The sequence below is a fragment of the Passer domesticus genome (assembly GCF_036417665.1).
Source record: "Passer domesticus isolate bPasDom1 chromosome 8 unlocalized genomic scaffold, bPasDom1.hap1 SUPER_8_unloc_1, whole genome shotgun sequence".
Lineage (NCBI taxonomy): Eukaryota > Metazoa > Chordata > Aves > Passeriformes > Passeridae > Passer > Passer domesticus.
The window spans coordinates 990,624-1,018,214 of record NW_026989900.1 but is presented as its reverse complement, the minus strand read 5'-3'; the positions used below and the strand labels follow the sequence as shown (position 1 = coordinate 1,018,214).

The 27,591-nt window shown below is 54.1% G+C and overlaps 2 protein-coding genes and 1 pseudogene across 2 annotated transcripts; all 3 read left to right on the top strand.

Moving 5' to 3' along the window:
- Window positions 1-27,591, top strand: part of LOC135291581 (zinc finger protein 23-like) — a 201,810-nt pseudogene that overhangs the window by 11,694 nt on the left and 162,525 nt on the right.
- Window positions 1,565-4,916, top strand: LOC135291567 (serine/threonine-protein kinase pim-1-like). The gene is made up of 6 exons (XM_064405846.1): window positions 1,565-2,033; window positions 2,682-2,858; window positions 3,107-3,256; window positions 3,432-3,581; window positions 4,204-4,338; window positions 4,624-4,916. Exons 1-3 carry the CDS (start codon window positions 1,565-1,567, stop codon window positions 3,211-3,213), a joined length of 753 nt encoding a protein of 250 aa, XP_064261916.1. The 3' UTR covers window positions 3,214-3,256; window positions 3,432-3,581; window positions 4,204-4,338; window positions 4,624-4,916.
- On the top strand, window positions 17,229-18,914 carry LOC135291566 (olfactory receptor 14A16-like). Its single transcript, XM_064405845.1, has one exon. It carries the CDS (start codon window positions 17,982-17,984, stop codon window positions 18,912-18,914), a length of 933 nt encoding a protein of 310 aa, XP_064261915.1. The 5' UTR covers window positions 17,229-17,981.

Sequence of the window (27,591 nt, the reverse complement as noted above, 5' to 3'; positions counted from 1 at the left end):
ACCAGGAAAGGTTCTTGGAAAAAGCAAACAGGACTGAGGAGAAGATTCTGGAAAAACTGAAAGAGCTTTTAAGAAATTAAATGAAAATTGAAACAATTCAAGACGTTTTTCTCAATTTATTTTTATGCTCCCCTTTTCCATCTTGCACTAGTTGTCCATCCCATTAATTCCAAACAGATCTCACCGCTAAGATCCACGAGTTGGCAAGTTTTAGACATTTTAAAATACCATGACCTGCACACAGTTTGACTTCCCCTGTTTTTCTTGGAAAGCAATGTTGGAGAGGTAAGTGCAGTGTTTGTGTCAGGTACAAATTCTGCAATCAGGGAACACGCTCTGAGAGTGTTTGACCCTCAGCAGGGACAATGCACAGCAGGGACCGAGGGGATTCCTGAGCCACTGTGCAGGAGTCCAGACTCTGGATGAACTCGGCAAAGTTCCCGTGTTTGGACAGGCTCAGGGGCTGCCCTCGGGGAACGTGGGGCTCGGGGCGGGGGCGAGCGGGCAACGGACAAACGGACACGGGGACAAACGGCCCCGGAGCTTCAGTTGCAGCAGCGGCAGCAGCGGCAGCAGCAGCAGCAGCAGCAGCAGCGGCAGCGGCAGCAGCAGCAGCGGCAGCAGCAGCAGCAAGAGAAAAAACTTTAGATTCCGTTCTCCTCTCCCTCTCTCTCTCCCTCTCCCGCTGTCCCGTACCTCTCCCGCTCTCCCTTTCCCGGTCTCCCCTCCTCTCCCCACCTCCCTCTCCCCGTGCCGGGCCGGGCCATGCCCCCGGCCCGCCCCCGGCCGTCCCACCGAGGTCTGGTCCCCGCCCGGCTCTGGCCGTGCTGGCGCTGGCGCTGCTGGGCGGGGTTCAGTGCCTGGGGCGGCATCGCCGGCTTTTGGCTCCGCCTGGCCCGACCCCGGCCCCGGCCCCGGAACCGGCCCCGGCCCCGAGCCCGACCCCGGCCCCGGCCCCGGCTCCTCCTGGGTCCCGCGGAGGACACACGCGGCGCGGCCGCTCCCGCCGCCGCCGCTGCAGCTTGCCCGGCCCGAGCTCCGCCGCTCGGCAGCGCGGCCCCCGGCCCCGCGGCTCCCGGGTCGCATTGCAAAGAGCGAACGCCGGGGGATGGCCGGGCCGGGGCGGGTGAGGGGCGCTCGGGGGCCGTTGCTGGCCCCGGGCCGAGCGCTGACAGCCGCGTCCCGCCCGCAGGGAAGGCGCAGGAGGCCCTGCAGGAGCGGTACCGGCTGGGTTCCCTGCTGGGGTGCGGCGGATTCGGCAGCGTCTTCGCAGCAACGCGGCTCTCGGACGGCGCCCCGGTGAGCGGCGGGGCCGGCGGCGGGCGGAGGAGGAGCGGGCGCAGGAGGAGGAGGATGGGGCTGGGCAGGGGCGGGCGTTGAGCTGAGCCCGCTGCTCCCCTTGGCTTGCAGGTGGCCATCAAAAGGGTGCCTCGGAACCGCATCTGGCATTGGAGCGAGCTGGTGAGTGAGCCAGGACAGCGGGAGAAGCCGGGCTGTGCCGGTCGGGGATGAGCCGAGCCCCGGCAGGGTGGGAGCCGCCAGGACGTCTCGAGGGGGAGCGGGCATGGGGCCATCGCAGGGCGCAGAGCATCCCGGACTGGCTGAGGGGTTGCCCAGCCCTGGCCCAGCATCGGCCCACACTGACGGCATCGTGCTCCTCCCGCAGCCCGACGGCACCAGCGCTCCCCTGGAGGTTGTGCTGCAGGACAAGGTGTCCACAGGCTTTCCCGGTGTCGTCCAGCTGCTGGAGTGGCTTGAGCTGCCCAGCGACATTGTGATGGTGCTGGAGCGGCCAGAGCAGTCTCAGGACCTCCTGCATTTCATTCGGGCACGGGGGTTCCTGCGCGAGGAGGTGGCGCGGCAGCTGTTCCGCCAGGTGCTGGAGGCCGTGCGGCACTGCACCAGCTGCGGGGTCCTGCACCGCGACATCAAACCAGAGAACATCCTGGTTGACCTGGCCACCGGGCAGGCCAAATTGATTGACTTTGGCTGTGGCACCTACCTGCAAGAGACAGCCTACACTCACTTTGCAGGTGAGCCTACACAGGACTGTGCTCCTGCTCCTGGCATCTCACGGCCCAAGATCTCACAGCCCAAGCTGGGTGTGGCAGCGGGGATTCTCCCTTTTGCTGCCACTCATGGGACTGAATCTGCAGCTGAGTTGCTTTAGAGCAGGGCTGGGTGGGGAGCCATCTTCCAGCCCTGCTGGCAGCCTTTGCCCACCACTGTGCCCAGGACTGGGGCTGGGCTGGGGCAGCCAGCCTGACAAAAACAGTCGTGGGTCAGGGTAGCAGAGAGGGAGGTCAGAACCTGTGCCCCAGCCGGTTTGGTGTGCAGGCAAGAGGAAAGGCTTGGACTGCTCCACTTGCCCTGTTTGTCTTGCCTTTATAATATGTTTGGGGCAATGCAGACAGGGAGAATGAGGGCATGGTTTTTCCCCAGCACGCAGTGGGTATTTCCTTTGCATGTCATGGTCAGGCCTAGCCAGGGCTTCCACTGTCCCCTTCCCACACCAGTGGCTTCTTTTGCAATCCCAAGTTTGTACACCAGTCCCAGATGCTGGTGAGAGGACAGTGGTCACCCTGTGTGCCACTGATGCAGCCCCCACCCGCCCAGGGATGCTGGGGCCAGGCTCTGGGAGCAGCAGCATCCCCCTGATGAACTCCATCTGTATTCCACAGGAACACCATCATACAGCCCCCCAGAATGGACCCGCTTTGGCTGGTACCATGGCGAGCCAGCTACCATCTGGACCCTGGGCATCCTGCTGCATGAGATGGTCTGCGGGAAGATGCCTTTCAGGAGGGGCTGGAACTTCAGCTGGGGCCAGCTCTCACTGCCACAACGGCTCTCTCCAGGTGAATCCTCATCTCTGGGCACGGGGGGAATACCAGTGCTGGGAGACAGCAGCGGGCTCGGGAGCATCCCGCTCTGGCAGCTGCTGAGGAGGTGGCACATGTCCTGCTCTCCCCCAAAACCAAGAATTGATGGGAAAGTTCAGGCCCATCTCTGAGCGCATCCAGCATGGCCTGGGCATGGGAATAGTGGGGCAAAGCAGACAGGAGCCTTCTCCAGCTGACGGGCAGTTTCTGGTTTCTCTCCCCAGAGTGCCAAAATCTGATTGGGTGGTGTTTATCCATGCACCCCTTGGCCAGACCCTCATTAGAAGAGGTGTTCTGTCATCCTTGGATGCAGGATATTCATCTGCCCTAGAAGAAGGGAGAGAGCCACAGGCACACTTTGATCCAGGGCCCTGGTAAGTTACATCTGCACACATGCCTTGGCAATGAGAAGCAAAGGAACCCAGCCTGTGTCACTGCACCAGGGTCATGGGATGGGAACACGCAGCCCTTGTGCTGGAGCTGAGCTGCTCTGCCCAGCCCTGGTGGCCACCATCCAAGCTGATTTTGCTTGTCCTGGTTCCCTGACAGCTGGGGCCCTGGACAGAACCCTGACAGCCTGGTCTGAGCCCAGGGAAGGAGAAGGAGCCCCCAGAGAAGCTGTACCGGGTGGGGCTGCTGCTGCAGGAGACAGCGAGGATCACATCAAGGATGACAGCCTCTTCCTGGACCTGGCCACTGGTAAGCTGATGGACTTCAATTCTGGCACCTTCTTCAAAGCCTGGCTGCACAGCAAATTTACAGATGAGTCCACATGCAGGGGCATGCTCCCAGATTTGGGCATTGCACAGCCTGGCCTCAAAATAAAAGTTCCCACCCCACTCATTGCTGGGATGGATGCAACTGATCCTTCAGTCAGCTGTCCAGCTGCTTTTGGCAGGGCTGGGGGCATGGGCTGGGGTGGGTATGAAATGGGAGTGGGCTCCTGGCCCTGCCAACAGCCCCCAGCACCCACCGTGCCCCAGGCTGGGGCTGGGGCAGCCAGCCCGACACAAACAAACCCCTGTGGTGGGCGCAGAGGTGGGACTCCCAAATCTGTGCACAGGTGCTTTGCTGTGCAGGCAAGGAAGGGCTTGGGCAGCTCCACTGCCCTTGTTTGCTTTGGGATCATGGTTATTGTGGGGGACAGTGCAGGGGGAAGGGAGAAAACCTGGGCATTGCTCACACATGGCTGGGTTTTTCCCTGGCATGCAGGGCTTGGGCCTTCCTCAATCCCCTCACAGACATATGATTTTTCCCTTTGTTCTTTTTTTCCCTTTTTGTCTGTAATCTATTTTCAACAATTTGTTGTTTGTTTTTCTAGAGGAAGCATTCTGGTTGGTCCAGTCTGGATCAGGAAGTTCTTGGGAGCAGCTGCGGCGTGGATGGGCCGTGTCCTTGGAGCAGGCTGAGGACATCGTCTGGGACCAGCTTTTCTTCCAGCCATGGATGGCATGAGGTGGGTCCCCGTCTGCTTGGCAGGGTGGGATCAGAGCTTTTGGGAGATGGCAGCGAGCACAGGAGCATCCTGCTCTGGGCAGCTGCTGAGCAGGTGGATGTGCCATGGCTGGCTGCAGGCTGGGCACACGTCCTGCCCTCCTGCCCTGCTCCCAAAGGCAGCACTGATGGGCAGCTCTGGGCACTGCTCTGGGCACAGCCAGCATGGCCTGGGCACCACGGGCAGCTGGGACAAGGGGACAGGAGCCTTCAGCTGACGGGCAGTTTCTGCTTTCTCTCCTTGCAGCCAGGCTCTGCGGATGCTGAGGCTGCTCTGGGCTCTGCCAGGGCTCTGCTGGAGCTCAGCACCGGGCCGGAATCAGCCAAAGAAGAAATGGTGTCACCTGCAGCACAGACTTGCTTGAGCATTTTGGCAACACAGCTCAAGTTTGCAGAGTGACACCTCCCAAAAATTAAACTTGTTCAATACCTTCTGAAATCAAATCAATCTGGGATGACTCCAAATGACATTTTTCAGCTTGCTCAAGATGTAGCTCAGCCCTTCTCTGAACAGTTCTCTCCCCCACCTGCCTTTTACTTCTCAAATGCTCCCTTTTTTTCCCCAGTGAATTCCCAGCCCATTGCTGTCTCCATCACTCTGTTGCCTTCCTTGATGCCCCTGACCACAAGGAGGGCTGAACCCCAGGTTTAGGGACTCATGCTGTCACTGGCTGAGGAGCAGCAATGTCTCAGAGGTCCAGTGGGATTTTAGTGTCATTCAGAGCCACTCTCCAGCCCTCAGCTCTCCTCACTGCTGAGTTCCCACTCCCTTTTCCTTGTCCTTGCAGCAGGATGAGCTCTGTGAATCCCCTTGAGCCTCCCCACTCTTCCCAGCCCACGCACCCACCTCAGTGAGGCTGAAGCTGAAGCTTCTCTGTCTCCTCTGGCACACCAGTCCAGTCCCCTGTGTGGGGAGCCCCAGCCCCAGAGCACAGCACACAGCAGTGCAGTCCAGGCTGGAGCAGCTGCGCTGCAGCCCTGGCTTGGCTGTTTGTGGCAGCTGAATGCTCCCTGTTTCCAGCTGTCCCTGCAGGATGGCCCCAGGGCAGAGCCCAGCCGGGCTCCCACTGCAGCCCCTGGAGCTTGGGGCAGACAGTGCTCCCAGAGCTGAGGTTCATGGGGAGCACCCGGAGCTGTGCCTCGCACTCAGTGCTGGCAAGTGTTGTGTTCTCATCTCCTGCAGCCTGAGGGGAAAACAACCTGTGCTGCCAGGCCAGCACTGCCCCTCTGGGCAGGGAGAAGGCTGAAGAGCTTTCCCATTCCAGAGGATTCTGCACTGAGCCTTGGCAGGGCCTGGCAGGGCTGGAGCCGGGTCTGGCCTGCTGTCCGGGACTCGCTGCCCACCAACCACCCCCACCCACCACGCTCCATCCTCTAGAGACAGAAGGGTCTGTGTGTGCCAGGGGCTCTTGGATGTCTCTGTATCCAGGGACAGAAGGGTCTGTGTGTGCCAGGGGCTCTTGGATGTCTCTGTATCCATGGACAGAAGGGTCTGTGTGTGCCAAGGCTCTTGGATGTCTCTGTATCCAGGGACAGAAGGGTCTGTGTGTGCCAGGGGCTCTTGGATGTCTCTGTATCCATGGACAGAAGGGTCTGTGTGTGCCAGGGGCTCTTGGGTGTCTCTGTATCCATGGAGAGAAGGGTCTGTGTGTGCCAGGGGCTCTTGGATGTCTCTGTATCCAGGGACAGAAGGGTCTGTGTGTGCCAGGGGCTCTTGGATGTCTGTGCATCCATGGACAGAAGGGTCGTTGTGTGCCAGGGGCTCTTGGATGTCTCTGTATCCAGGGACAGAAGGCTCTGTCTGTGCCCGAGTTTCCATAATGTCTCTGTACCCATGGGTATGGGATGAACATGGACAGTGAAAGTGTCAGTACCGTTGCTTGCACACTCCTTCCTTTGTGTACAAGACACATCCATGCACACCCCCACATATTGGTATATTAATAGGATAGGAATGGATAGAGACTTCGCACAGAGCTCTAACTTTGGCATAACTCACCCTTTAGCCAGAGACCAGATTTTTTTCCCAGCTCTGTGTGAGAAGGTGTCCAAGACCTGAAGGAGCAGCATTCAGAAGCAGTTTCAGGATTTCTACACTGGAAGTAGAGCTCACAACCCTCCATATAACTTGCCATATTCATCGGGATGGGCTGCTGCTTCTTTAGGAATATGGCCCAATGCAGACATGAGACTTGGAAAAATCCCAGCTCTCTGTGGGTTTGTGCAAAAGGGGGAGCAGCACAAACACTTTGTGCCTGCCTGGGGGCACAAGGTCCAAGGAGCTTTGCTGGCAGAGGGTGACCTGGGCTGGTGGCAGGTGAAGTTCCATTCCATGACATCTCAGAGTGGCACAGGACAAAGATCCAAGTACCCCCAACCCCACTGATGAAGTCCTTGGAGTGCTGCACATCCTCTAGGAAAAGCTGCTGTCACACAATCCATTGGGATTTATAACTTTCATTTGCAACACTTTAAATCCAAATTCCAAACTGCAATATTTTTACACTCAAGACACAGTCATGCACAATCCATCTTTCAATTTCCTATTGATTCAACCACAATTTAAAATTACTTAATATTGCAAACAAAACCCAGAATCTTTTAAAAAAGTGATGCTGAGGTCAGTAATATGGATCCATGCCATCAGAACCTTTACAAAGTAACTGAGTTCTCTTTTTAAAAAGATCAGTTCCCTCTTAATCCAAAGTTAGAGAAGATTTTCACTACACATTTGTTTTTTGTTTTTATCTTTCATATTTTTCTTTTTTCCTTTTTTTATTTAACAGAGAACTCGTAATAAAAAAGGAATGTACAGCAAAATGAGAAACATTTCTGATAAACAATTAAAATGTAGGCTCGTCCTCTGTTTACTTTTCTCTGGGAACCCTGAAGAAAAAAAGCTAGCAATTATGAGCAGAGGTGTGAAGTGTTTCATTTGGACTGTGCTGGAGTTCAGCACTGCTGACATCCTGATCCAGTCAAGAGCTGCAGAATTCTTTTGCAGATCTCGAACCCTGTGTTTGCAGGCACAGCACCTGCAGTGCTGACGCACCAATGCACATGAATAACTCTGTTATTCCCTCTCAGAATCTGGGCTCTGCCCCAGCACGAGGTGCTGCAGCCCTTTGCTCCTGGTTCCCATGTGGAGCAGCTCCCTTCCTGCTGGCTGAGCTGCTCAGGCAGAGCTCGGCAGCTCCTGGCCCTGCAGGGCTGAGGCTTTTCCCCACTGCTGGGCACAGACTGATGGAGCAGCACTGCTGAACACGGGCACACAGAGGGACCAGCAGCAGCTGCCTTTGGCCACCTGAGACTCCAAGGCCCAAACTCTGAGCAGCCAGGGCTGGAAGAGACTCGCAGGCTCCCTGGTGGCTGTGCTGCCCCACTTGTGCCCGGCCCAGCTTTGCCTGGGGCAGAGGGAGAACAAGGGGCAGCTCCCTCCCAGCCCAGCCCAGGGACCCCTCCAGCCCCGGGGCTTGGGGCACTGTCAGCACCTGCTGCTCCAGCCACCGCTCCTGCTGGCCCTGACAGCAACACCCAAACTGGGGCTGATCCCGAGGGAGCAGCAGCAGGGCCTGGATCTGATCCCTGACTCTGGGGCAGGCCTGGACAAATGACCCCACAGCAGCAGCAGCAGCAGCAGCACATGGAGCTGACTTTCAGCACAGCCCCTGCCACTCTTCCCTCCTGTGTGCAGCAGTGTCACAGCAGCCTGAGGCACCTGGGAGCCCCCAGTGCCAGCAGGGACTTGAGATGGCAGCCCTGGGCTCCTGGAGGTTGTGCAAGGAACAGAGCTGGGGACTCCCTGTCCATGGGGAGCTTCCAGATGGAAAAGGCTGCTGTGCCCAGGCAGCTCCAAGGCCACAGCAAGGAGGGTCTCGACCACTGGATCTGTGCCAGTCCCACAGTCCTAGGCAGCAGCCACTGAGCCCTGGGGGAACAGAGGGCACAGCAAGAGGGACAAAACCAGGCAAGGTCAAAGACTGGAGAGAGCCAGAGCCGGGAGCAGGAGCAGCTGCTCCATTGCACTCTTGGAACAAGCTCCTGGCTGGTTCAAAGTGCTGAAAGGCGTGAAGGGCAGAGAGGAGGCCACAGCAAACAATGCTCCTGTTTCCACACCCTCTCCTCTCTGTGTCCCAGAAGGAATTGCATGGACTGTATTCATCTCTCCAAGTCGTCTCGTTCAGCATGAGCAGCTTAGCACCAGGAGCTGAAGGAGATGAAGCCTCAGGCCACAGGAGCTGAGCAAGAGGGAACTTTTGGAGCGAAGTAATGCTGCTCAAATAGACATAGCTGAATGCAGTGGATATAATAATGGAATCACAGCATCCTTTCTGTTGGAAAAGACCTCTGAGCTCATCCAGTCCAGCCGATCACGCAGCAGTGCCAAGCCCAGCACTAAACCACGTCCCTGAAGTGCCAAGGCCTGGACAACAGCCCTGAGTGAGGCCTGAACAGCAGGCCCTGAGGCAAATGTGACTTCTGGATGAACCTTCCAACCAAAGGTTATCTTTGTATCTGCTCACTGAAGAAATATGCATGGTCTTTAGCACTGTGATAGATGTAGCCACTCCTTAGTGACACATGTATTGATCTTTTTGTATTTGCAAGGCAGACAAGGCCATGAAATCTGACATCTGGCCTTGTTTGGGGCTGAAGGATCAAAGTCACCTCCCTTGGTTCCTCCTTGAGCCCTGGCCAGGCTTTGGGAGGAACCCAAGAGGAGGATGAAAGCAGATGTTCCCACACTAGAAGTGCTGTCAGTTTGTTCATTCAGCACTGTCAGAGCTGGGCCCTCTCACAGCGAGGTTGGAGCCTCACCTGTGGCTGGAGGCACCTGCAGGAATTCCCAGTGTCCAGGAGTGGCTCTGCAGCCCTTGGCTGTGACAGCTTCCCCCAGCTGCTGTGTGGATCTGGGGGATGGTGAAGTCTGAGGGTAACTGGTGCTGGATCTTTCTGCAAGCAGTCTTTGGTTCTGATGGTTGGGTGCATTGCTGAGGTGCTCCTTTTGTGATTCTTTGCTGCTTTGAGCTGCAGTAAACGACACTGATTCCTTCAGTTGCAGTCTGTGTCTTGGTGCTGACCCTGCCCACTGGTTAAACAAAACTGGCACAGTCTGGCCAGATCACAGCAAAATGTCTCTTTTTAAATGTAAATGTGAGGAATCAGTGCCATCAGAAATTCCCAGATGGGAAGCCCTTCCCTGGAGTTCCCTGGCTCTGGAGTGGGCTGAGGTCGCAGCACCGTGTGAGCAGTGGGGCAGTTGGTTAAAAGAAGCTGAACCCCTGGATGTCTTAAAAGGCATCCAAAAATTGCATACAGAAAAGGAAAAGAACTTGTGGGTTTGGGCAGACAAAGATGAATTTGTTAACAGTACATTGGAAACAGCACCTTCAGGAGGGACAGTTCTTGTTGGAATGCTACCACATGGAGCAACAGAAGAAGGTTTTAATCTTGAGCTCTGATGCATTTGTGCAAGTGAAATATTAATATAATAAATAACTATGTACATATTTGTAGTGTAATAAGACCTTAATATATATATTGATATATATATATATATTATATGTATGTCTATACCTATCTAGCTATATCTATATTTCTATATCAATATCTATATCTACGTATAAAATAGTAATAATGTGAAATAGTGCTGACAATACTAATTTGGTAGCTTTGGCTGCCCAGGGATGTAACATTAAACACTCTACAGAAAAGGATTGGCCAGGACCCTAATGTCAGAGGTCAGCTTTGTGAGATTGTATACAATGAAAAAAGGAGGAGGGGATAGAATTGTCTATTTTTACAGGGTTTGCTGATACTGTGATGCAGAGTGCTTTGTCTGTTACTGTGAAAAACACTGTGAGTAAGACTGCAGGGTTTTTCATGTGCCAGACTATCCTCAAGCTGCAGGATTTGTTGAATGGGTGAAGGGGTTGTTAAAAGAGCAGTTGAACAAATGAGGAGATGGGAAGCTGTCCCCATGGAGAACCCATCTCCCAGATGTGCTCCATACCCTTAACAATGGCCCACTGGGGAAATGGAAACCCCTGGCTGTGCACAGCTGCACCCAATTTGCAACTAAACCATGGGCAGTGAGACTTGGACTGCCTGGGAAATTGTTGTGGGTGTGATGGCCCCTGGCAGGGCCAGCCCAGAGGCTGCAGGGCTGGACCTTCATGCATTGGAATTAATTAGGATAAATCCAAAGCAAATGAGAGCTGTCAATACTGAGACAGGAATTCAGATTCCTCCAGGACACTTTGGTTTGGTAACTGCTTGCTTGGAGCTTGGTCTTGCAAAGTGTTAATGTCATGGCAGGAGGAAAGGAGGAATTGATGTAGAATATAAAGGAGAAATTGCAGTAATTCTGTTAAGCAATTGTCAATAAGATTGGGTTATTCAACCCCATGACAGGGTAGCACAATTATTGATAATGCAATTTTAAGCACAATTGTGAAAAATGGAGATCCACCTCCAGTCATTACCATTTGTGGAGATAAAGGGTTTGGATCCAGCAGTCCTAACAATGGAGTCAGAGTGTGGGCCCAGAGGCCAAGAGGCCCTCCTGAGGCAGCTGAAGGAACAGCTCTGGGGAAAGATAATATTGAATCCTGAAACCTGGGCAGGAACAATGGGAATATGTCCCTGCAGCCAAGTGTTCGGTGTGAGAACAAATAGATGTTACAGGATACTGTGTTACACATCCTGCCAGACCAAATCTCCCTGTTTGCCCCAATGGCCCCTTTGGAAAATGCTCTGACCCACAGGGCTCCCTGTGAAGGCTGCTGTGACACTGAGGGACTTGCACACAAATTCTATCCAGGAGCCTGGGTGCCCTCAGGGACTGGGACCCGGCCCCCTTCCAGCCAAAGGGGAAGGGGCCCCACCAAGCCTTGTTAGCCACAGACACCGTGCTAAAGCTGAACAGCAAAGGACCTTGGAGCCATTGTTCTGGAATTAAAAAGGCAACAGCTCCATAGACAACACAATTTTTTTTCCTAACTCGAATGAGATTGAGCGAAAAGAATGAAGAACAGTGTCACTAAAGTACTATTGATGTCTGGAGGTTGTACCTTGATAGTCAGCCAGAATCTTTGTTTGCCACAAAGACCTCCAGTGTTTCACCAAGGGATTATTCATCAAAATTTAATGATTAGTTCTGCAAATTTCAAGATCAGGGTAGCTAAAGTACTCCATGTCACTAATTGCTGGGTATGTTCTCAGCTGAAGTTGGGAGGAATGGGGTTCCCTTGGAGGGCCCACCGTGTGGGGTGGCCAGAACTCAGTCCATGGGCTCTGACTTGTAACTGTCAGTGAAGGGACAGTTCAAGAAAACACAGGAATACAATGATCCCTTTGACAGGACTCACTAAGATTTCCCTTCAGGAGAAACCCAAGCCTGTTCTAGTTACAGAGGCCACAGTGTGAGAGGATTTCTGTGCTTTACCATCACTCCCAATGTCAGTAGAGCTTGGGCTGCTGGAGCTGGTCGGTGTCAGTGTTACCCCACTCCTGGCTGCAGGGCCACCATTTAGGGTCCTTCAGCAACAACCACAAGGAAGAGTTGGGACCCAGAGAACATTTTCCCCCCAAGGAGTGCCTTGGGTTTCAGAAAGCAAAAGATTCTGGTTCATCCTGTGCCCCATGTGTGCTGCTCCGTCCTGTGGAGTTGACTGGATGGATTATTAGAAGTAGCAAATGATGCTGTTAAAACGTCCAGTAGCACATCCTATGGGCTCCAACAAACACAAATGGGGACTCCACAGAACCGCATGGCCTTGGATTATCTGCTTGCTGGCCAAGGAGGAGCCTGGGTTGTCATGGCACAGGAATGTTGCACTGCTGTCAGTGATGGGTTTGAAGGCCAACAGTCAGCAATCACCTTGACTGAAAGAGCAGGAGAAGAGTGGCAGAAAGAAGAAAGTTCTTCTTGGTGGGATTGGCTTCATGGCTGCCAAACTGGAGGCTGCTGTGAAATGCATTTGTGGCAGTGTCTGTCATCATTGCAATGTGTGCGCTTGGTGTGCACTCTAACATTCCATGTTCGAGTTGTTGTGACACTTTGTGCTGGGAAGTGGAGTATTGAGACTTGTCTTAAAAGAGACAGTCTCAAGAAAAGAGAGCATTTCATAAATAACGGAATAACAGCAACTCTTTAGGCATGTTTGAAAAGGAATGTGAATAGCTCTGAGTAATGAAATTTAACAGCACTTAATTGAAGCACAAGAGGAGATGCCTTTATACCTAATATCTAAATCTAAACTGTGTTATTGAAATAATTGTTATGAAGCTTGTAGTTCATTGTAGGTCTCAGGACCCATCCAAGTAGCAAGACCTGAACAGGCTGGGATCAAGGCCTGAACAGGCCTGAAGGCAAAGTTCATCTCTAGATGAACCTTCCAACCAAATATTATATTTTTATCCACTCCCTAACAAAGCATTATTAACAACATGATCAGTGGATGTGTTCCTTGATAAAACATGGATTTCTCTTTCTGTATTCAGAAACCAGACAAGGCCCCATCTGGCCTTGTTTGGGGGTGAAGGATCAAAGTCAACTCCCTTGATTCCTCCTTGAGCCTTGGCCAGGCTTTGGGAGAAACCAATCAGGAGAATGAAACCAGATGTTCCCACACTAGCAGTGATGTCAGCTTGTTTGTTTGACAGTGTAAAAGCTGTGTCCTTTCACAGAAGGCTTGGAGGCTCCTTGCCTGCAAAGGTGGAGGCACCTGCAGGAATTCCCAGTGTCTGGGAGTGGCTCTGCAGTCCTTGTCTGCCCCAGCTGATGTGTGGATCTGGGTGATGGTAAAGTCTGAGGGTAACTGGTGATGGATCTTTCTTTAATCACTGCAGGCAATCTTTGGTAGTAATGACTGGATGGATTGCTGAGCTTCTTTTGTAATTCTTTGCTAATGATTATGTGCTTTGCTGAGATTATCCTTTTGTAATTCTTTGCAGCTGTGCATGATATAAATTACAGGATTCCTGAAGTTGGTGTCTGTCTTCGGTACTGACACTGCCCACTGGTGAAACAGGGCCCCCTCTTGCCTAAGAGTTACCTGGGAAGGCAAAAACCCCCACTCCAACATTCCCTCCTTCCTCCTTGTTCACCTAACTTCATACACTGAGCATGATGTCCTGTGGTCTGGGGTATCCCTGGGGTCAGTTGGGGTCACCTGTCCTGGCTGTGTCCCCTGCCAAGCTTCCCCACAGCCCCAGCCCCTGCCCAGGGTGGCTGGAGGAGGGGCAGGACAGGCCTTGGCTCTGTTGCAGCTCAGCAAGAACAAAACCATCTCTGCGTGCTCAGCCCTGTGCTCAGCACCCGGCCCAGCCGTGTCTCAGTGCCAGTGTCTGTGCCCTCAGTCCCTGCCAGGGCTTTCCATGGACACTGCCAGGACAGGTGACCCAGGTGTCACCCCCAGTGAGGGCTGCCATGGAAACAGTGCCAGCACTGCCCCTTTCTGTCTGGCTGACCTGGCCTTTGGCCCTGGCAGTGCCCTTTGCTGCTGGTTCCTGGTGCCTGAGCGGCCAGCGCGGCACAGGGCAGGTGGCCATGGCACAAGCCCCCAGCCAGGGATCCCCTCTGGCCCTGGGCAGTGACAGCATCCCTGAGCAATGGGCTGGCGTGCTGGGGTTGGTGCAGTGTCCATCCAACAGTGTCTTGCAATGGCCCAGTGCAGACTGGGATGATGATCCACCCTCACAGCTGGCCCAGGGCAGCTCTGCAGTGCCCTTCCCCACAGCCTGTCTGCACAGAAGCACTGGCTGGGTGCTCTGCATTTCCCTTCCCTCACTTCTGCGTCTCTCCCACACCTCCCAACTCGGAGCTTTCAGCTGCAAGGAGTTCAAAGCTGGTCTGTCCTTCAGGAGTTGGTCTAATTCTGCCCTGAGCAAACTCTGGATTTGTGTTTATTGCAGAACTTCCTGTGTGTCTAAAATATTCCTTGCAGGGTTCTGCCTTAGGGAAGGGGAACCTCCTTGGTGGCAGCTTGGGCTTGGCACCCACTTGAGGAGGATGTCTGTTTTCAATGGGGAAACTCAGGAGTTTTAGATTGGTTCAAAATACAAAAGAAGATGACCCCTCTTTGGCTGTGTACAGCCAGTTCTCTGAGCAAAGCAGGTCCCAGGTGAGTGAGGAGAGACAAAATGGGCATGGGGAATGTGGAGCAAGGTTGTCCACGCTGCGTCAGACCTCAAGGCACAGCTTCTCTGAGCAGGCCAGAGCTCCTTAGGAGAGTCCCTGCTGGATCAATATCAGTCACTGAATGCTGCAATCACCTGTTGTGTAATAAGAACAGCAATAAAAGACACCCTTTAAAATAGGAATACATACTTGCTAGAAGCTCTTTGAAATATTTCTCCATAACTGAAAAAGGAAACCCTCCTAATGAACTGCACTAGAGTGGAGGTAAATCAAGGCAGAGCCATGGTTTGTCAGGACTTGCTTGATGCTAACAAGCCCCATGGTGCATTTGGAGCTGAGCCCTGGAACCTCAGGACCTGAGAGGAGATTGTACAAACCTGTCCAGGAGTCCAAGTCAGAAGAAAACCTCAAAGTATGTCAAGGCATGAATGGGTCCCACTGAGGTCCATCCCAACACAGGCTCCTCATGGACTCGTTGGAGGAGAGAATTGGGAGCCAGGATGGCACAAAAACTTCTCAAAGACTCGGTGTGAAAAGGAAAATCCGAAGTAATTTAAAAACCTTGAGTACCTCAAAGTATTAATGAGCCCCACAGAGTGTCAGTACAAAGATCTCAAGGGACTCGTTAAAGCAGATAATTGGGGCCATGATTGCACAAACCTCTCACAGAATCTGCATCAAAAGGGAAACATCGAGTACCTTAAAATAACTGAAGTACCTTGAAGTATTAATGAGCCCCACTGAGTGTTGTTACTGACAAAGCCTCTCCAGGGACTAATTACAGCAGATAATTGGAGGCCATGATTGCACAAAACTCTCAGAGACTCCAAGGCAAAAGTAAAACCCAAAATTCTTGGAAAAAACCTGCAGTCCCTGGGAGCATTCAGGAGCCCCCAGGGCCATTGCTGAGCAAGGCTCCTCAGGGATTCCTTCCAGCAGATCCTTGAGGCCACTGGGATGTGGGCTAGGGAGGGATGCTGAGGGCAGGACAAGGGGCTGACAGTGCCCAGCCTGGCTGGGGCTGTGCCAGGAGGCCCCAGGGCCTCAGGACAAGGTGTCTCCTCCCTGCCCTTGGTGGCACAGACCCTGCTGTGCCCCAGGCCACCAAGACTTGGCTTCTCTTTGTCCCCACCTGTCATCACTGCCTCCAGTTCTCTGCTCTGCCTGGGGCCTGGGGACACTTTCTCATTCGTGTCCCTCAGTGGGACCCATTAAAAGTCCAAGAAACTTTGGAGTTGGATTCTGCCTTGGAGTTGTGGAGAGGTTTCTTCAGCTGCCTCTCAGGGACTGATGTTCAGGGCCTGAGCACAAAGCCCCAGAGGGTCATTAAAGTCCTTGTGCTGTGTCTGTGCTGCTGAGCTGGGCTGGGCTCCTGGCACAGAGGCAGCTCCTGGCAACCAAGAAGAGCTTCAAAAGCACATTTCTCTTGATGAGCAGCTCTTCTGCCAGCCCAGCAGGGCTGGGGCACTGCCTGCAGCCAGCCCGGGCACAGCCCAGAGGCACAGAGAGCTTCAATCAGTCAGGGCTGGGAAGGTGCTGAGAAGTGCCTGGGGCAGAATCACTGCCAGCCCTTGGCACAGGAACCTCTGGCTGCAGGAGAATGCAGCTGCAGCTCCTGGAGCCATCTCCTAAAGCTGGAACATCCCAATGCCTACAGACCCTGTGAGTACAACTCTGAGTATTTCTGCTGCAGGGGAGGTGAATTGCTCCTGAATCTCTGACATGCTGGGGGCTTCCTATCAGTCACAGAATATTTCCAGGACAAGGATTTTGATAAATATGAGGAAATTTCTTGAGACTTTGCATTCAGTTTCATACTATTAGAGAATGGAAGAAAAGGGAGATCAATATTAAAGGTTTATTATGAATTATATTATGAGTTAGGAATTATTGAATTATTATGAATCATTAATTAAATATTAGTTATGAATTTTGACAAGTGCTTGAGACATCCAAACTGTTACTTTTAGTGATCAGTAGGTTCACAACAGATCCATAATGTTCCTTCAGCCACTCTGTCCATGGACAACACCAGCATCACCTTTGCTGGACCCATCAGGCTCAGTCTGAGCTGTCCTTTCTCCAGGCTGCAAACAGAATCTGCCCCCAGCCAGTGCCCTGCAAACAGGCAGGATTCTGTCAGGCCAGGGAGAGTGCACAGAGATTTGGGGTCTGTGAGTGCTGGCAGGGAGAGATCAGGCACAGGGAAACACCTGCAGGAGGAAAATCTCCAGGAAGCAGAGAGAAAATTGGGGAAGGAGAGAAAACAAAACCCAGCAATGCTGTGGCAGGGAGAGTTTACAGATGTCCACAGGAGCCCTTCCAGTGCAGCCCCTCCCTCTGAACAAGCCCCCTCCCTCCTGTCCCCCAGCCAAGCCTCTGCCCTCAGGGCCGGGGCTCCAAGGTGTGAAGCCCCTCCTGTGCAGGCAGAGCTGCAGCAGAGCCGTGGGGCAGCTCTGCAGCCCCGGGCCCAGTTCCCTCTGCCAAGCACAGGGCTGGGAGCAGCTGCCCGGCCCTGGGGGCTCTGGGAGGGGGCACAGCTGGCTCAGGGTGACGCTGTGCCCAGTGCCCGGCTCTGGGCAATGCTGTCAGTGCAGGCAGGGAAGGAGCTGCATCTGCCTTCATCCAGTGCCAGCATAAGGACACTTGGAAGTCTCCCTGAGATTTCCTTCCGAGCTCTGAGCTTCAATCCAGGATGCAAACCTGTCCTGTAGCATCTCTGTGTTATCTGAAAGCCCCAGGGTGAGACAGAGAAGGTCTATGATGAGAAAATGCTGTTGGGTTGATGACATGAGCCCCGTGTGTCCTTGGGTACAAATGTGGGGCTGAGACCTTGAGAAGGGGATGGAGATTTGGTGGACTCTGAGGATTCCATGTGCTCTCAGCAGTGTCAGGATGGTTTTTAAAGGAAACATTGTAGGGTGATCATCTAGTTTCTAGGAATGGTGAAAGCCCAGAGAATCCTGGAGCAGGACAGGGAGATAGACCTCCTCCCCTCACTCTCCACTCACTGCCTCGCCTCAGAATACTCACTCTCTTCTCCCTCAGGGCAGCAGAAATGGAGAGAGGTTCTGACATCCAAAACTAGTCAGCAGGAGAAATGAAGAAAAGCTGTAAAACTCTAGTACAGGGGAGTGCAGATGCTGACAGGCCCTTCTGTGTTAACAGGGTTTCAAAGTGGAACAATAGGACAGGTCGATGTCCCCATCCCATGTCTGCACAGCAAGGCTGAATTAGAAAAACCCTGTGTATAGCTGCCCTGAAGCTGCAGTCCCACTAAACAGCACCAACCAGGGTTCCCCACTTGGAGCTGAAGGAAAATCTCCTAGAAAATCTAAAGCTCTCAGAGTGTTACAGGTGAAGGGTCTGTGGGAAAAGGCTTTGATATTGCTGGAAGAAGTTTCTCCTAACATGTCAATGACTTTTTTACATGAACATCTCCCAATGGCCAGAGACAGTAAATGTCCAACAGCAGCTCCATCAGCCACTTCCTCCTGCTGGCATTGGCAGACACGCGGCAGCTGCAGCTCCTGCACTTCTGCCTCTTGCTGGGCATCTCCCTGGCTGCCCTCCTGGCCAACGGCCTCATCATCAGCGCCGTAGCCTGCGGCCACCACCTGCACACGCCCATGTTCTTCTTCCTGCTCAACCTGGCCCTCAGCGACCTGGGCTCCATCTGCACCACTGTCCCCAAAGCCATGCACAATTCCCTCTGGCACACCACCACCATCTCCTACAAAGGATGTGCTGCACAGCTGTTTCTGTTTGCCTTTTTCATTTCAGCAGAAGTTTCCCTCCTGACCATCATGAGCTACGACCGCTACGTGTCCATCTGCAAACCACTGCACTATGGGACCCTCCTGGGCAGCAGAGCTTGTGCCCACATGGCAGCAGCTGCCTGGGCCAGTGCCTTTCTCCATGCTCTGCTGCACACAGCCAATACATTTTCCCTGCCCCTGTGCCATGGCAATGCCCTGGGCCAGTTCTTCTGTGAAATCCCACATATCCTCAAGCTCCTCTGCTCCAAATTCTACCTCAGGGAAGTTGGGTTCCTTGCTGTTAGTGCCTGTTTAGCTTTTGGTTGTTTTGTGTTCATTGTCTTCTCCTATGTGCAGATCTTCAGGGCTGTGCTGAGCATCCCCTCTGAGCAGGGACGGCACAAAGCCTTTTCCACCTGCCTCCCTCACCTGGCTGTGGTCTCCCTGTTCCTCAGCACTATCATGTTTGCTCACCTGAAGCCCCCCTCCATGTCCTCCCCATCCCTGGATGTGGCCCTTTCAGTTCTGTACTCAGTGATGGCTCCAGCCCTGAACCCCCTCATCTACAGCCTGAGGAACCAGGAGCTCAAGGCTGCAGTGAGGAGCCTGATGAATGGACGATTTCAGAAACACTGAACTGCTGGAAAATTTCTTCATATCACTTGTAATAAAAATCATGTTTGATACATCTTGTTGGTTTTATTTGAATGTTCTTTTTCTTTGTTTTACTTTTTAATATTTTCCACAGAAAAATACTATGGTTTGTACCATTTCTCATTTTGTTTCTCCCCACCTTTGCTGTGACCGATGCACTGTCAATGAGGAGCTGTACTCTCTAAGGTTTTAAACAAAGTAAAGGATCTCCAGGAAAATTTTCAGAGGAGGTCCCCTTTTGAACCTTGTCTGGAGCTGCAGCAGCAATGTCTGTGTGCAGAGCTGGGGCAGATCAGTGCTGGCCCAGCAACTGTGCCCAGCAGCAGCAGCAGCACTTGGTGTTGCCAGTGCTGCTGCCATGGCCCTGCCCCGCTGCCCTGGTGGCCCTGGTGTTGCTGCAGGGCCTGAGTGCTCTCGGGGCCGGGCACAGTCCTGGGGGTGGCAGTGCCGGGGCTGCAGCAGGGACAGGCCATGGGCACTGCTGGGGCAGCGCTGACGCCTCAGGCCAGGCCCTGGGGGCTGCAGGCTCCTTGCCCAGGCTCTCTCAAGAACACGGCCAGGCCAATGCTCAGCACAGAAAAGCCCCAGGCTGAGCAGCCCCAGGCTGGCTGTGGGCAGGCTGGGGGCAAACAGCATGGCTGGGGCTCTGCAAGGGCCCTGGGGGAGATGGGAAGGAGCAGCAGAGCAGGGGCTGATCCATCCCCAGTGCACTGCACAGCCCAGGGCAGCGTCCCAGAGCGTCCTGATGGAGCTGCCAACAACATCCCCCCTCTGCAGCCCTGGCCTCTCCCCCAGCTCACATGGGTGCCACATCCTTGCAGGCACAGCCACGGCAGCACTGGCTCAGGAGCCCCTGTTTGCATTGCACAGAGCAGGCAGGAGCACCCCCATGCTGCTGCTGTGGGGACATGAACCTGAGGGAGCACAAATGCCATCAGCCCCTGGGGCCAGCAAGGGCTGGGGGACACCAGGGAAACCACTCAGCTTTGTCCTGGCCTCTGCAGTCAGCCAGAAAGTTTGTTCCCATCAGCTGGGAGTTTCCTGTGCCACTGCAGATGCTGTTGCTCAGAGCCAGGGCTGCCTGGCAGCCATCCCCAAACTGCACTCAGCATTTCCTTGGCTTCACCTTTGCGTTCTTTACTTTTCCTTCTACAAATTTCTTCCTGTTGCCCAGCCCTGTTCCCTCCCCTGCAAACAGCCCATCCCTGTTTGCCCTTTCCTCTCTGGCCCCACTCCGCATTGCAGTTCCTGACCTGGCACCATGGGAACATCCCTTGGGGAGCAGGATCATCCTCCAAGTGCTGCAGGAATTGTCTGCAGGCTCCTGCAGTGCCTGGTGCTGCTCCCTTGCCAGAGGCACCCCAGGCCAGGGGGGCACATCTGGGCTGCTGTGTCTGCCTGTGGGGCTCCCTGTTCTGGGCAATGAGGAGGAGCTGCAGAGGCTCTGCAGGACTGACAGGATGGGCTTTGGGCCTAGGAGGAGAAGCTGAGGCGCCTGGGATGCTGGAGCTTCTGAAGAGGAGGCCCAGGGCTCATCCTGCACCTGCTGCAAGGGTGGTTTCAGAGAATCCCAGAATCAGCAAGGTTGGAAAAGACCTTGGACATCATCAAGTCCAATCTGTGCCCTGACACCACCTTGTCTCCCCCGGGCCTCCTCTTCTCCAGGATAAACAACTCCAGCTCCCTCAGCCTCTCTTCACAGGACTTGTGCTCCAGACCCTTCACCAGCCTTGTTACCCTTCTCTGGACACACTCCAGCCCCTCCACGTTCTTGCTAAATTTGGGGTCCCAGAACTTGACACAGCACCCGAGGTGCTGCCCAACCAGCGCCCAGCACAGGGGAAGAATTGCTCTCCTGGTCCTGCTGGTGACACCATTCCTGGTCCATAGGAGTGCCAGGGGTTGGATGAGGGAAATGGTCGGGAGGGGGCAGGAGACACAGTCTGATTGACTCTCAGCCATGAAGGGTCTTGATTTTCATACCTATTCAGTCTGCATTAGAAGGTGCTGGGGGTCAATATCAACTGGACATTGATGATATCAATCTATAAACAGGAAAAAAAATTAAACAGAACAAACTGTTCTCTCTGCATTGTTTTCAAGACAGTATATACACTTTGAATACACTTCAGATATCTGTCTAATTAATTACAGAAAACTTGAAAACTTCTGTTATTCCAAATGGCTTTTCTTCTTTGGACATGTTGAACAAACGTTTATGAGCTTTTCTCACTGAATTCCTGAACTGAAGAGGTCAAGAAAGAAGAGGCCTTGGGAGTAGGAAAATTCATCATCAACCTCCAAGTGGCTGAGGATCCATCCCCATCAGAGCAGCAATGAACAGCAATGGGCACAGCTTTGTGGCTACCCCAGCTTTGGGATGGGCCCTGGGCCTGGAGCAAGAGCAGCTCTTGAGGGCCCCAAGGCCGGGGCTCTTGTGCTGCCCTGGGCACATGGGATGACAGCAGGGGCTGCAGAGCTCTCAGCACCTGAGCCAGAGGGGAGCAGGGCAGCCAGGGAGCCTCCTTTGGCCTTGCCCAGCACCTTCCCCCATGGCTGGGGCTGAGTCCTGTGTGAGCTGCAGCTGCTGCTGTGCCCTTGGCAGGGGCTGAGGCCGTGGGGCCAGTGGCCAGAGCAGCCTGGCCTGAGCAGAGCTGTGGGGCCAGAGCCGGCTGGGCTGGGCTGGGGACAGGCCCTTGGTGCTGCCCAGAGCTCAGGGCAGCTGGCAGAGCTTGCAGGGAGCTGGGCTGGGCTCAGAGAGCCTGCCCCAGAAACCATCAGTGTCCATCTCAGCCTGGCTGGGCGTGCAGGGGCAGGACTCAGGCCAGGCCGTGTGGGGCAGGGCCAGCGTCTGTGCAAGGCATTGAAAAGAGGCAAGTGCCCCAGAGAGGAGGCTGCTCTGTGCCCTTGGGGGCATGGACAGAGCAGGGAGGGGGCCCAGGACATTTGTCAGTGCCAGCCTCTGTGCCCAGCCCTTGGCAGCCCTGGCTGCTGAGCCCAGCTTTGGCCTGGGCTGAGTTTGGCTGTGGCCCAGCTCCATCCTCCTGCAGGGCTCAGGGCCTGTTCCCGGCCATGGCCAGCCCTGGCCGGCCTCTCTGCTGGCCCAGAGGCCGGCAGAGCCCGGGCCAGGAATGTCTGTGCAGCCCCACAGGTGCCAGGGGCTGTGCAGGAGCTGGCAGAGGCTGCCCAGCAGGGAGGCCATGGGGCACAGAGCCCCAAGGCTGCTGTGGGCACCACGGCACAGGGGCCGTTCCCAGCCGCAATGCTCCTGGCCTGGGCTGGGCCTGCACAGGGGCTGGGCCACCATGGCTGGGCCAGCACAGGGCCACCAAGGGGCCATGCACCCACTGCCAGGGCTGACAGCAAGGCCAGGCACACACAAGCAATTGCTGAGCATGGCCTGCGCTGGCCAGGGCTGACTGTGCCACAGGCAGAGCTCAGCTGCCCTTGGGGGCTGCAGGAACAGTCAGGAGCCCAAAGAGCCTCCATGGCTGTGCTGGAGACCCAGGCTGGAGCAGGGAAATGCAGGGCTGCTGCGGGATGGGGAGGGCATTGAATTCCAGCACACACCTCAGCTCTCTGATGATCCCGGCACCATGCTGGGCCCTGTTTCAGACTGGAGCAGAGCAGATGTTGATGGCATAGGTGCTCTGTGGGGCTGTCAGGGACAATCTGCAGCTTGCAAGGTGCTCTGCTCTCCCTCAGGTGCTCTTGGAGGGATGCAATCCCAGCTGGACACCTCATGGCACAAGTGGCACTGCCTGTTTATGGGCACACAGCTGATGTCTGCCTGGAAAGGGGCACAGGTTTTAATATTTGTACATTTCATAATATACAAGGAAATCTTTATTATCTGGGTCATTTGAGTACTTTTAAGAAATGGCCAAGTTTTCCCACCAGGAGCAGAAATTTCCTGATTCTACTAGATTCTTCTACTTATGGCAAGTGGAGAAATACGGATCTTCCCCTCTATCTTTGCCATGAACATCATTCACTCTAATATTTCATGACCCCCTCCTTTACGTGTTTCCAGCTCTCCTTTTGAAATGGCCATGTCTAAGGACATCTCTTCATTTAGAGCAGCTGGATCCTTGTCCTTCACATTGCTCCCAGAAGTCTTCCTCCAGATGCTCTCTGCTGATTCCAATGTATCATCCTTGATTGGCTTCATGATTTGAGCATCAGGGAATTGCCCAATCTTTCAGAAGTTTAAATACCTCCTTAGTCAGCATCTTAGTTGTAGTTTTATCTTTTCTATCACCTCTTTTTATGTCTTTGTCTAAAATCCTTCCTGTATGGCAATCCCTTGTGGATGGTGCACATGTCAGATGTTGCTGGGATGTCACAAGAAACTGAATGAAGGCTTTTGATGTTTATTAAATGTTATTATGTTCACATTTTTTGTTTTCCATGAAGAGAAACCTTCCTGTGCCTCTAGTCTCACCAGTTCCTGGTCCCTCAAAGGACACAAACCTGATGTGCTGGGGAAATGTGGCAGAAATGCTGCTCTCGGAGGGGTTTGAGTGCCTTGGATAGCTGAGTCAGTCAGGCCTGTAAGAAAGGTTAAGTCACAAGGTCTAAGTGACATTAAATGCTGCTAAGAGTTGTTCTTTTGCTAAGTTGTTATGTTTAATATATTATAAGCTAAGCTGAACATCATTAAGTGTTATTCCTCTATTAAATTGAAAAATCATAGGTTATAATTTAGGTTAAATACTGTTAAGCTCTGTTCTTTTGCTAAATTGTGAAGCTGAAGTTATCACTTAAGGTTGAGGTACAAGTTAAGTCCTGTTACGTTTCAGCTCTGTTACGCTTTTAGGCCGTATTCCTTTTACCATTGCCCTCACTGTCCTTGTGTCACACACAGAGTCAGGGACAGTTCTCAGTTCATCTCTGGTTCGATTGCCTAGATTTTGTTTGGTTTTGTTGTTGCTTTGTTTCTTTGGTGTGCCTGAAGTGTCCAGTCAACAATGTGTCTTGCCAAGGAAGTTTGTGGTGCTGTCCCTTAATATTAAATCTGGTTGTTGCTGCTCCCTTGCTGGGGATATTTTCAGCGCTCTCAAACCCTCATTCAGAACAGGGTGAAGGAGCCCTGGCCCAGGCTCTGGCCCTGGGGGACACAGGGATGCTGCCGGGGGGTCCCTGTCCCCCTGTCCCACCCCCCAAGGCCCCGGCCCCCCGTCCCCGTGTCAGGCTCTGGGGTCGATCTCGTGGAACATCCTCTGGGGGAGGCTGCAGCACCGGGAGCGGGGGGACCCGGGGGGACAGGGGACCCCGCTGTGCACGAGCAGCGTTGGACTGCTCTGGGGGAACTGTGAGGGGAGCTGGGGCAGAGTGACCTCCCCAGTGACATCACACAGCCCCTGTGATGTCAGAGCCCCCTATGAAGTCACACAGTCAGCCTGTGATGTCACACAGCATCATGTGATGTCACAGAGCCCCCTATGATGTCACACAGCACCCTTTTGGTGTCACAGAGCCAACTCTGGGATGTCACCCTGGAATGTCATGCAGCTGCACTGAGATGTCACAGAAGAGTCTGCGATGTCACAATGTCACCATGTGATGTCACAGCCTGCTCTATGATGTTACACAGTCACCTAGAATGTCACAACCCACTCTCTGATGCCACAGAGCCACCCTCTATGATGGCAGGATCTGCTCTATGGCCTCATACTCTACTCCATGATGTCACAGACAGCTATGTGATTTCACAACTCCCTCAGTGATGTCACAAAACCCTCTCTGTGATGTCATACTGCCACTCTTAAATGCCACAGCACACACTTTGACCTCACAGCCTGCCCTATGATGTCATACAGCCATGCCATGAAGTCACAGCCTGCTCTGCGATGTCACAGAATCCCCTCTATGACCTCACACAACAAACTCTGTGATGTCACAGCCCAGTCTGTGACCTCACACAGCCCACTCTGTGCTGTCACACAGCCCCTTGCTGACATCACAGCTGCCCTGTGCCTCCATGACACAGCCACAGAGGTGCCGCTGTGACACAGCCCCCTCTGGGACATCCCCCAGCCCCTGCCAGTGCTGAGCCCCTGTCAGCTCTGGCTGTGCCCTGCTGGTGTCCCTGAGCTGCCCTGGCAGTGCCCCAGCCCTGCTGGGCTGTGCACAGGAGCTGCTCCTGGCCAGAGCTGTCTCTCTGCAGCGCTGCCCTTGCCAGGAGCTGCCTCTGGGCCAGGAGCCCGGCCCAGCTCAGCAGCACAGACACAGCACAAGGACTTAAATCACCCTCTGGGGCTTTGGTGCTCTTTGCATCAGACTGAGTCCCTCAGAGTATCCTCAAAGAACTTCTCAAGAACTCCAAATCAGATTCAAACTTCAAACTTTCTTTAACTTCTAATGGGTCCCAAGGAGGGACACAACTCATGTGAATGTGTCCCCAGGTTCCAGGTAGAGCAGAACACTGGAGGCAGTGATCACAGCTGGAGACAAACAAGGGAAAGGTGTCTCTGGTGCTGAGCAAACCTCGATGTGTTTCAGGAATGCAAAGGGCCAAGGCCTGAGTCCTAGCCCCTGGCAGGCAGATCCTGTCCCTCCCTCCTTGCTCAGGGCTCTTCCCGGGATGGGCACTGGCATGTGGGGATGTGCAATGCCAAGGGCAGCACCATGGGGCGGCCCCTGCCAGGCTGCTGAGCAGGGACAAGGAGGCAATGAGGCTCCAGGCCTACAAGGGTCACTTATCTCCTGCTCCTGGCTCAGGTCCAGGGCCAGCAGCCATGGCCAAAGTGCTGCCCAAGTTGGCTCTGTCAGGGCCTTGCAGCTGCTGCCCATCCCTGTGCCCTGTGCAGCCCAGGCTGTCCTACGGTGTCCCTGCCCTGCGCCTCTGTCCCTGCAGGCTGTCCTCATCCCCCGGCTGCCCCACCTGGCTGGCCCCTTCCTTTGCTGACAGCTCTGCCTCCTGCCTGCCTCTGCCTGCCCACACAAAGCCTTGGGCTGCTCCAGGCTCCTTCTGCACCACAGCCCTGCCCTGGGGGAGGAAATTCCTTTCTCCTGGTGTCCAGTCTGGGCCTCCCCAGCTGCCCTTGTGTTGTGTTCCACTGCAGTAAGCAGCAAAACAACTCCCCCAGGCCCCAGAGTCTCAGACCTCAGGCAGGCATCGATGACCAACAGGGAAAGGAAGGCAACAGGATGGGTACTGGTTTAGAAAAGCACAGGACCCTTTATTGTGCCAGGGACCAAGACAAGAAATTAAGGGGGAGAGGGGGTGGTGGCTTGTCATGGGTTTTATATGACAGGGTAGGGGTGGAGTTTAGGGTCGGGGTCCAATAGCAGAAGGAGCAGGGCACTGCAAAGGAGTGGATGGAGGAGGACAACCAATGGAAAAATCTATGGCGGGGACTTTGCAGTAGAATTTGGACCAATGAGGTTACAGAAAAGGAAAAATGTTCTGTGGCCACTCCAAATTTGACCAGATGGGGTGGAGTGTCTTTTCCTGGGCTTGCAGGGGCATGCCCGACAGGGTGGAGGGGCGGAATCCTCTTTAAATCACACTCCTCACTTGATGCTGTCTGTCTGGCTAGAATCCCTACTTCCTGGGGCAGGGGAACTCCACACCCTTGGTGCCATTATTTCTTTCTCTTGGTGTTTTATACAATGAAGAAAAACTCCAGCCTCTCTGAAACCACCCTTCAATCCCTCTCAGGCTGCTCCTGTTCTGTCCTCAGTCTCCACACCACTGAGCCCAGAGCCACCACATTCTACCTGCTGGATATGGGATGAGGCATCCAAACCCCATCTTGGGAGATTTTTGGTTACTTTTCAAGGTCTGTGAAAATGGAAAAATAGTGGTCAACATTATTTTGTCCCACATCTTGCAGTAACAGAACAGGAGTCAATATCACTCAACTGAATGAGGGTGGATTTACATTTGTTAAAACGAGGAAATATTTTCCAATTATGAGAGTGGCACAAAACTGCAACTGTTTTTCCAGAGAACTGCATTCCCCATCCCAGGAATTGTCCAAGAGCAGGAGCTTTGTGCAACCTGATCCAGTGAAACCCTCTCATCCCCAAGGACAGAATTGCTGTCATGGGGGTTCTCTGCTGTGCTGGGTGCCCTCACAACGCTTCTGGCCAGAATGTCTGCTGAGGGCAGCCAGGCTGCTGCAGGGGCAGTGACCTCACAGCCATCACCATGGCAGCCCTGTCCCCTGGGCCTGGTTCTCCCCTTTCCTCTGCCCCTGCCTTGTCTCTGCTGGCATGAAGAGTTTTGTCATTCGTATCTTGTGCCCAAGGTGCTGGGGCCAATGGCTTCCCAGGCAGGCTCCTGGAGCAGAAGTGGCTTTTCAGAGCCCAGCCAGAAATGAGCCCTGAGGCAGCAGCTCTGCAGTGCTGGCCACCAGGCCGGGCTGCCAAGGGAGGCTTCTGGCCATGGCCTGCAAGCAGCTGCTGCTGCCAAGGTGCCTTTGGTGCCTCAGGCTCTGCCTGGCACAGCTCCCAGCACGGCACTCTGCCCTTGTGCCCGAGCCCTTCCCTGTGCTGGGGCTGGCCTGGGGCTTTTCCTGCAGCGGGACCTGCCCTGCTCCTGGCACAGGAAAGGCAGTTCCTGCTGGAGCAGGAGGCTCTGCCTGCAATGGGCTCCAACAACTCCAGCAAGGCCCTGTTGACGTCAAAATTGCTTCCTAGATCACTATAT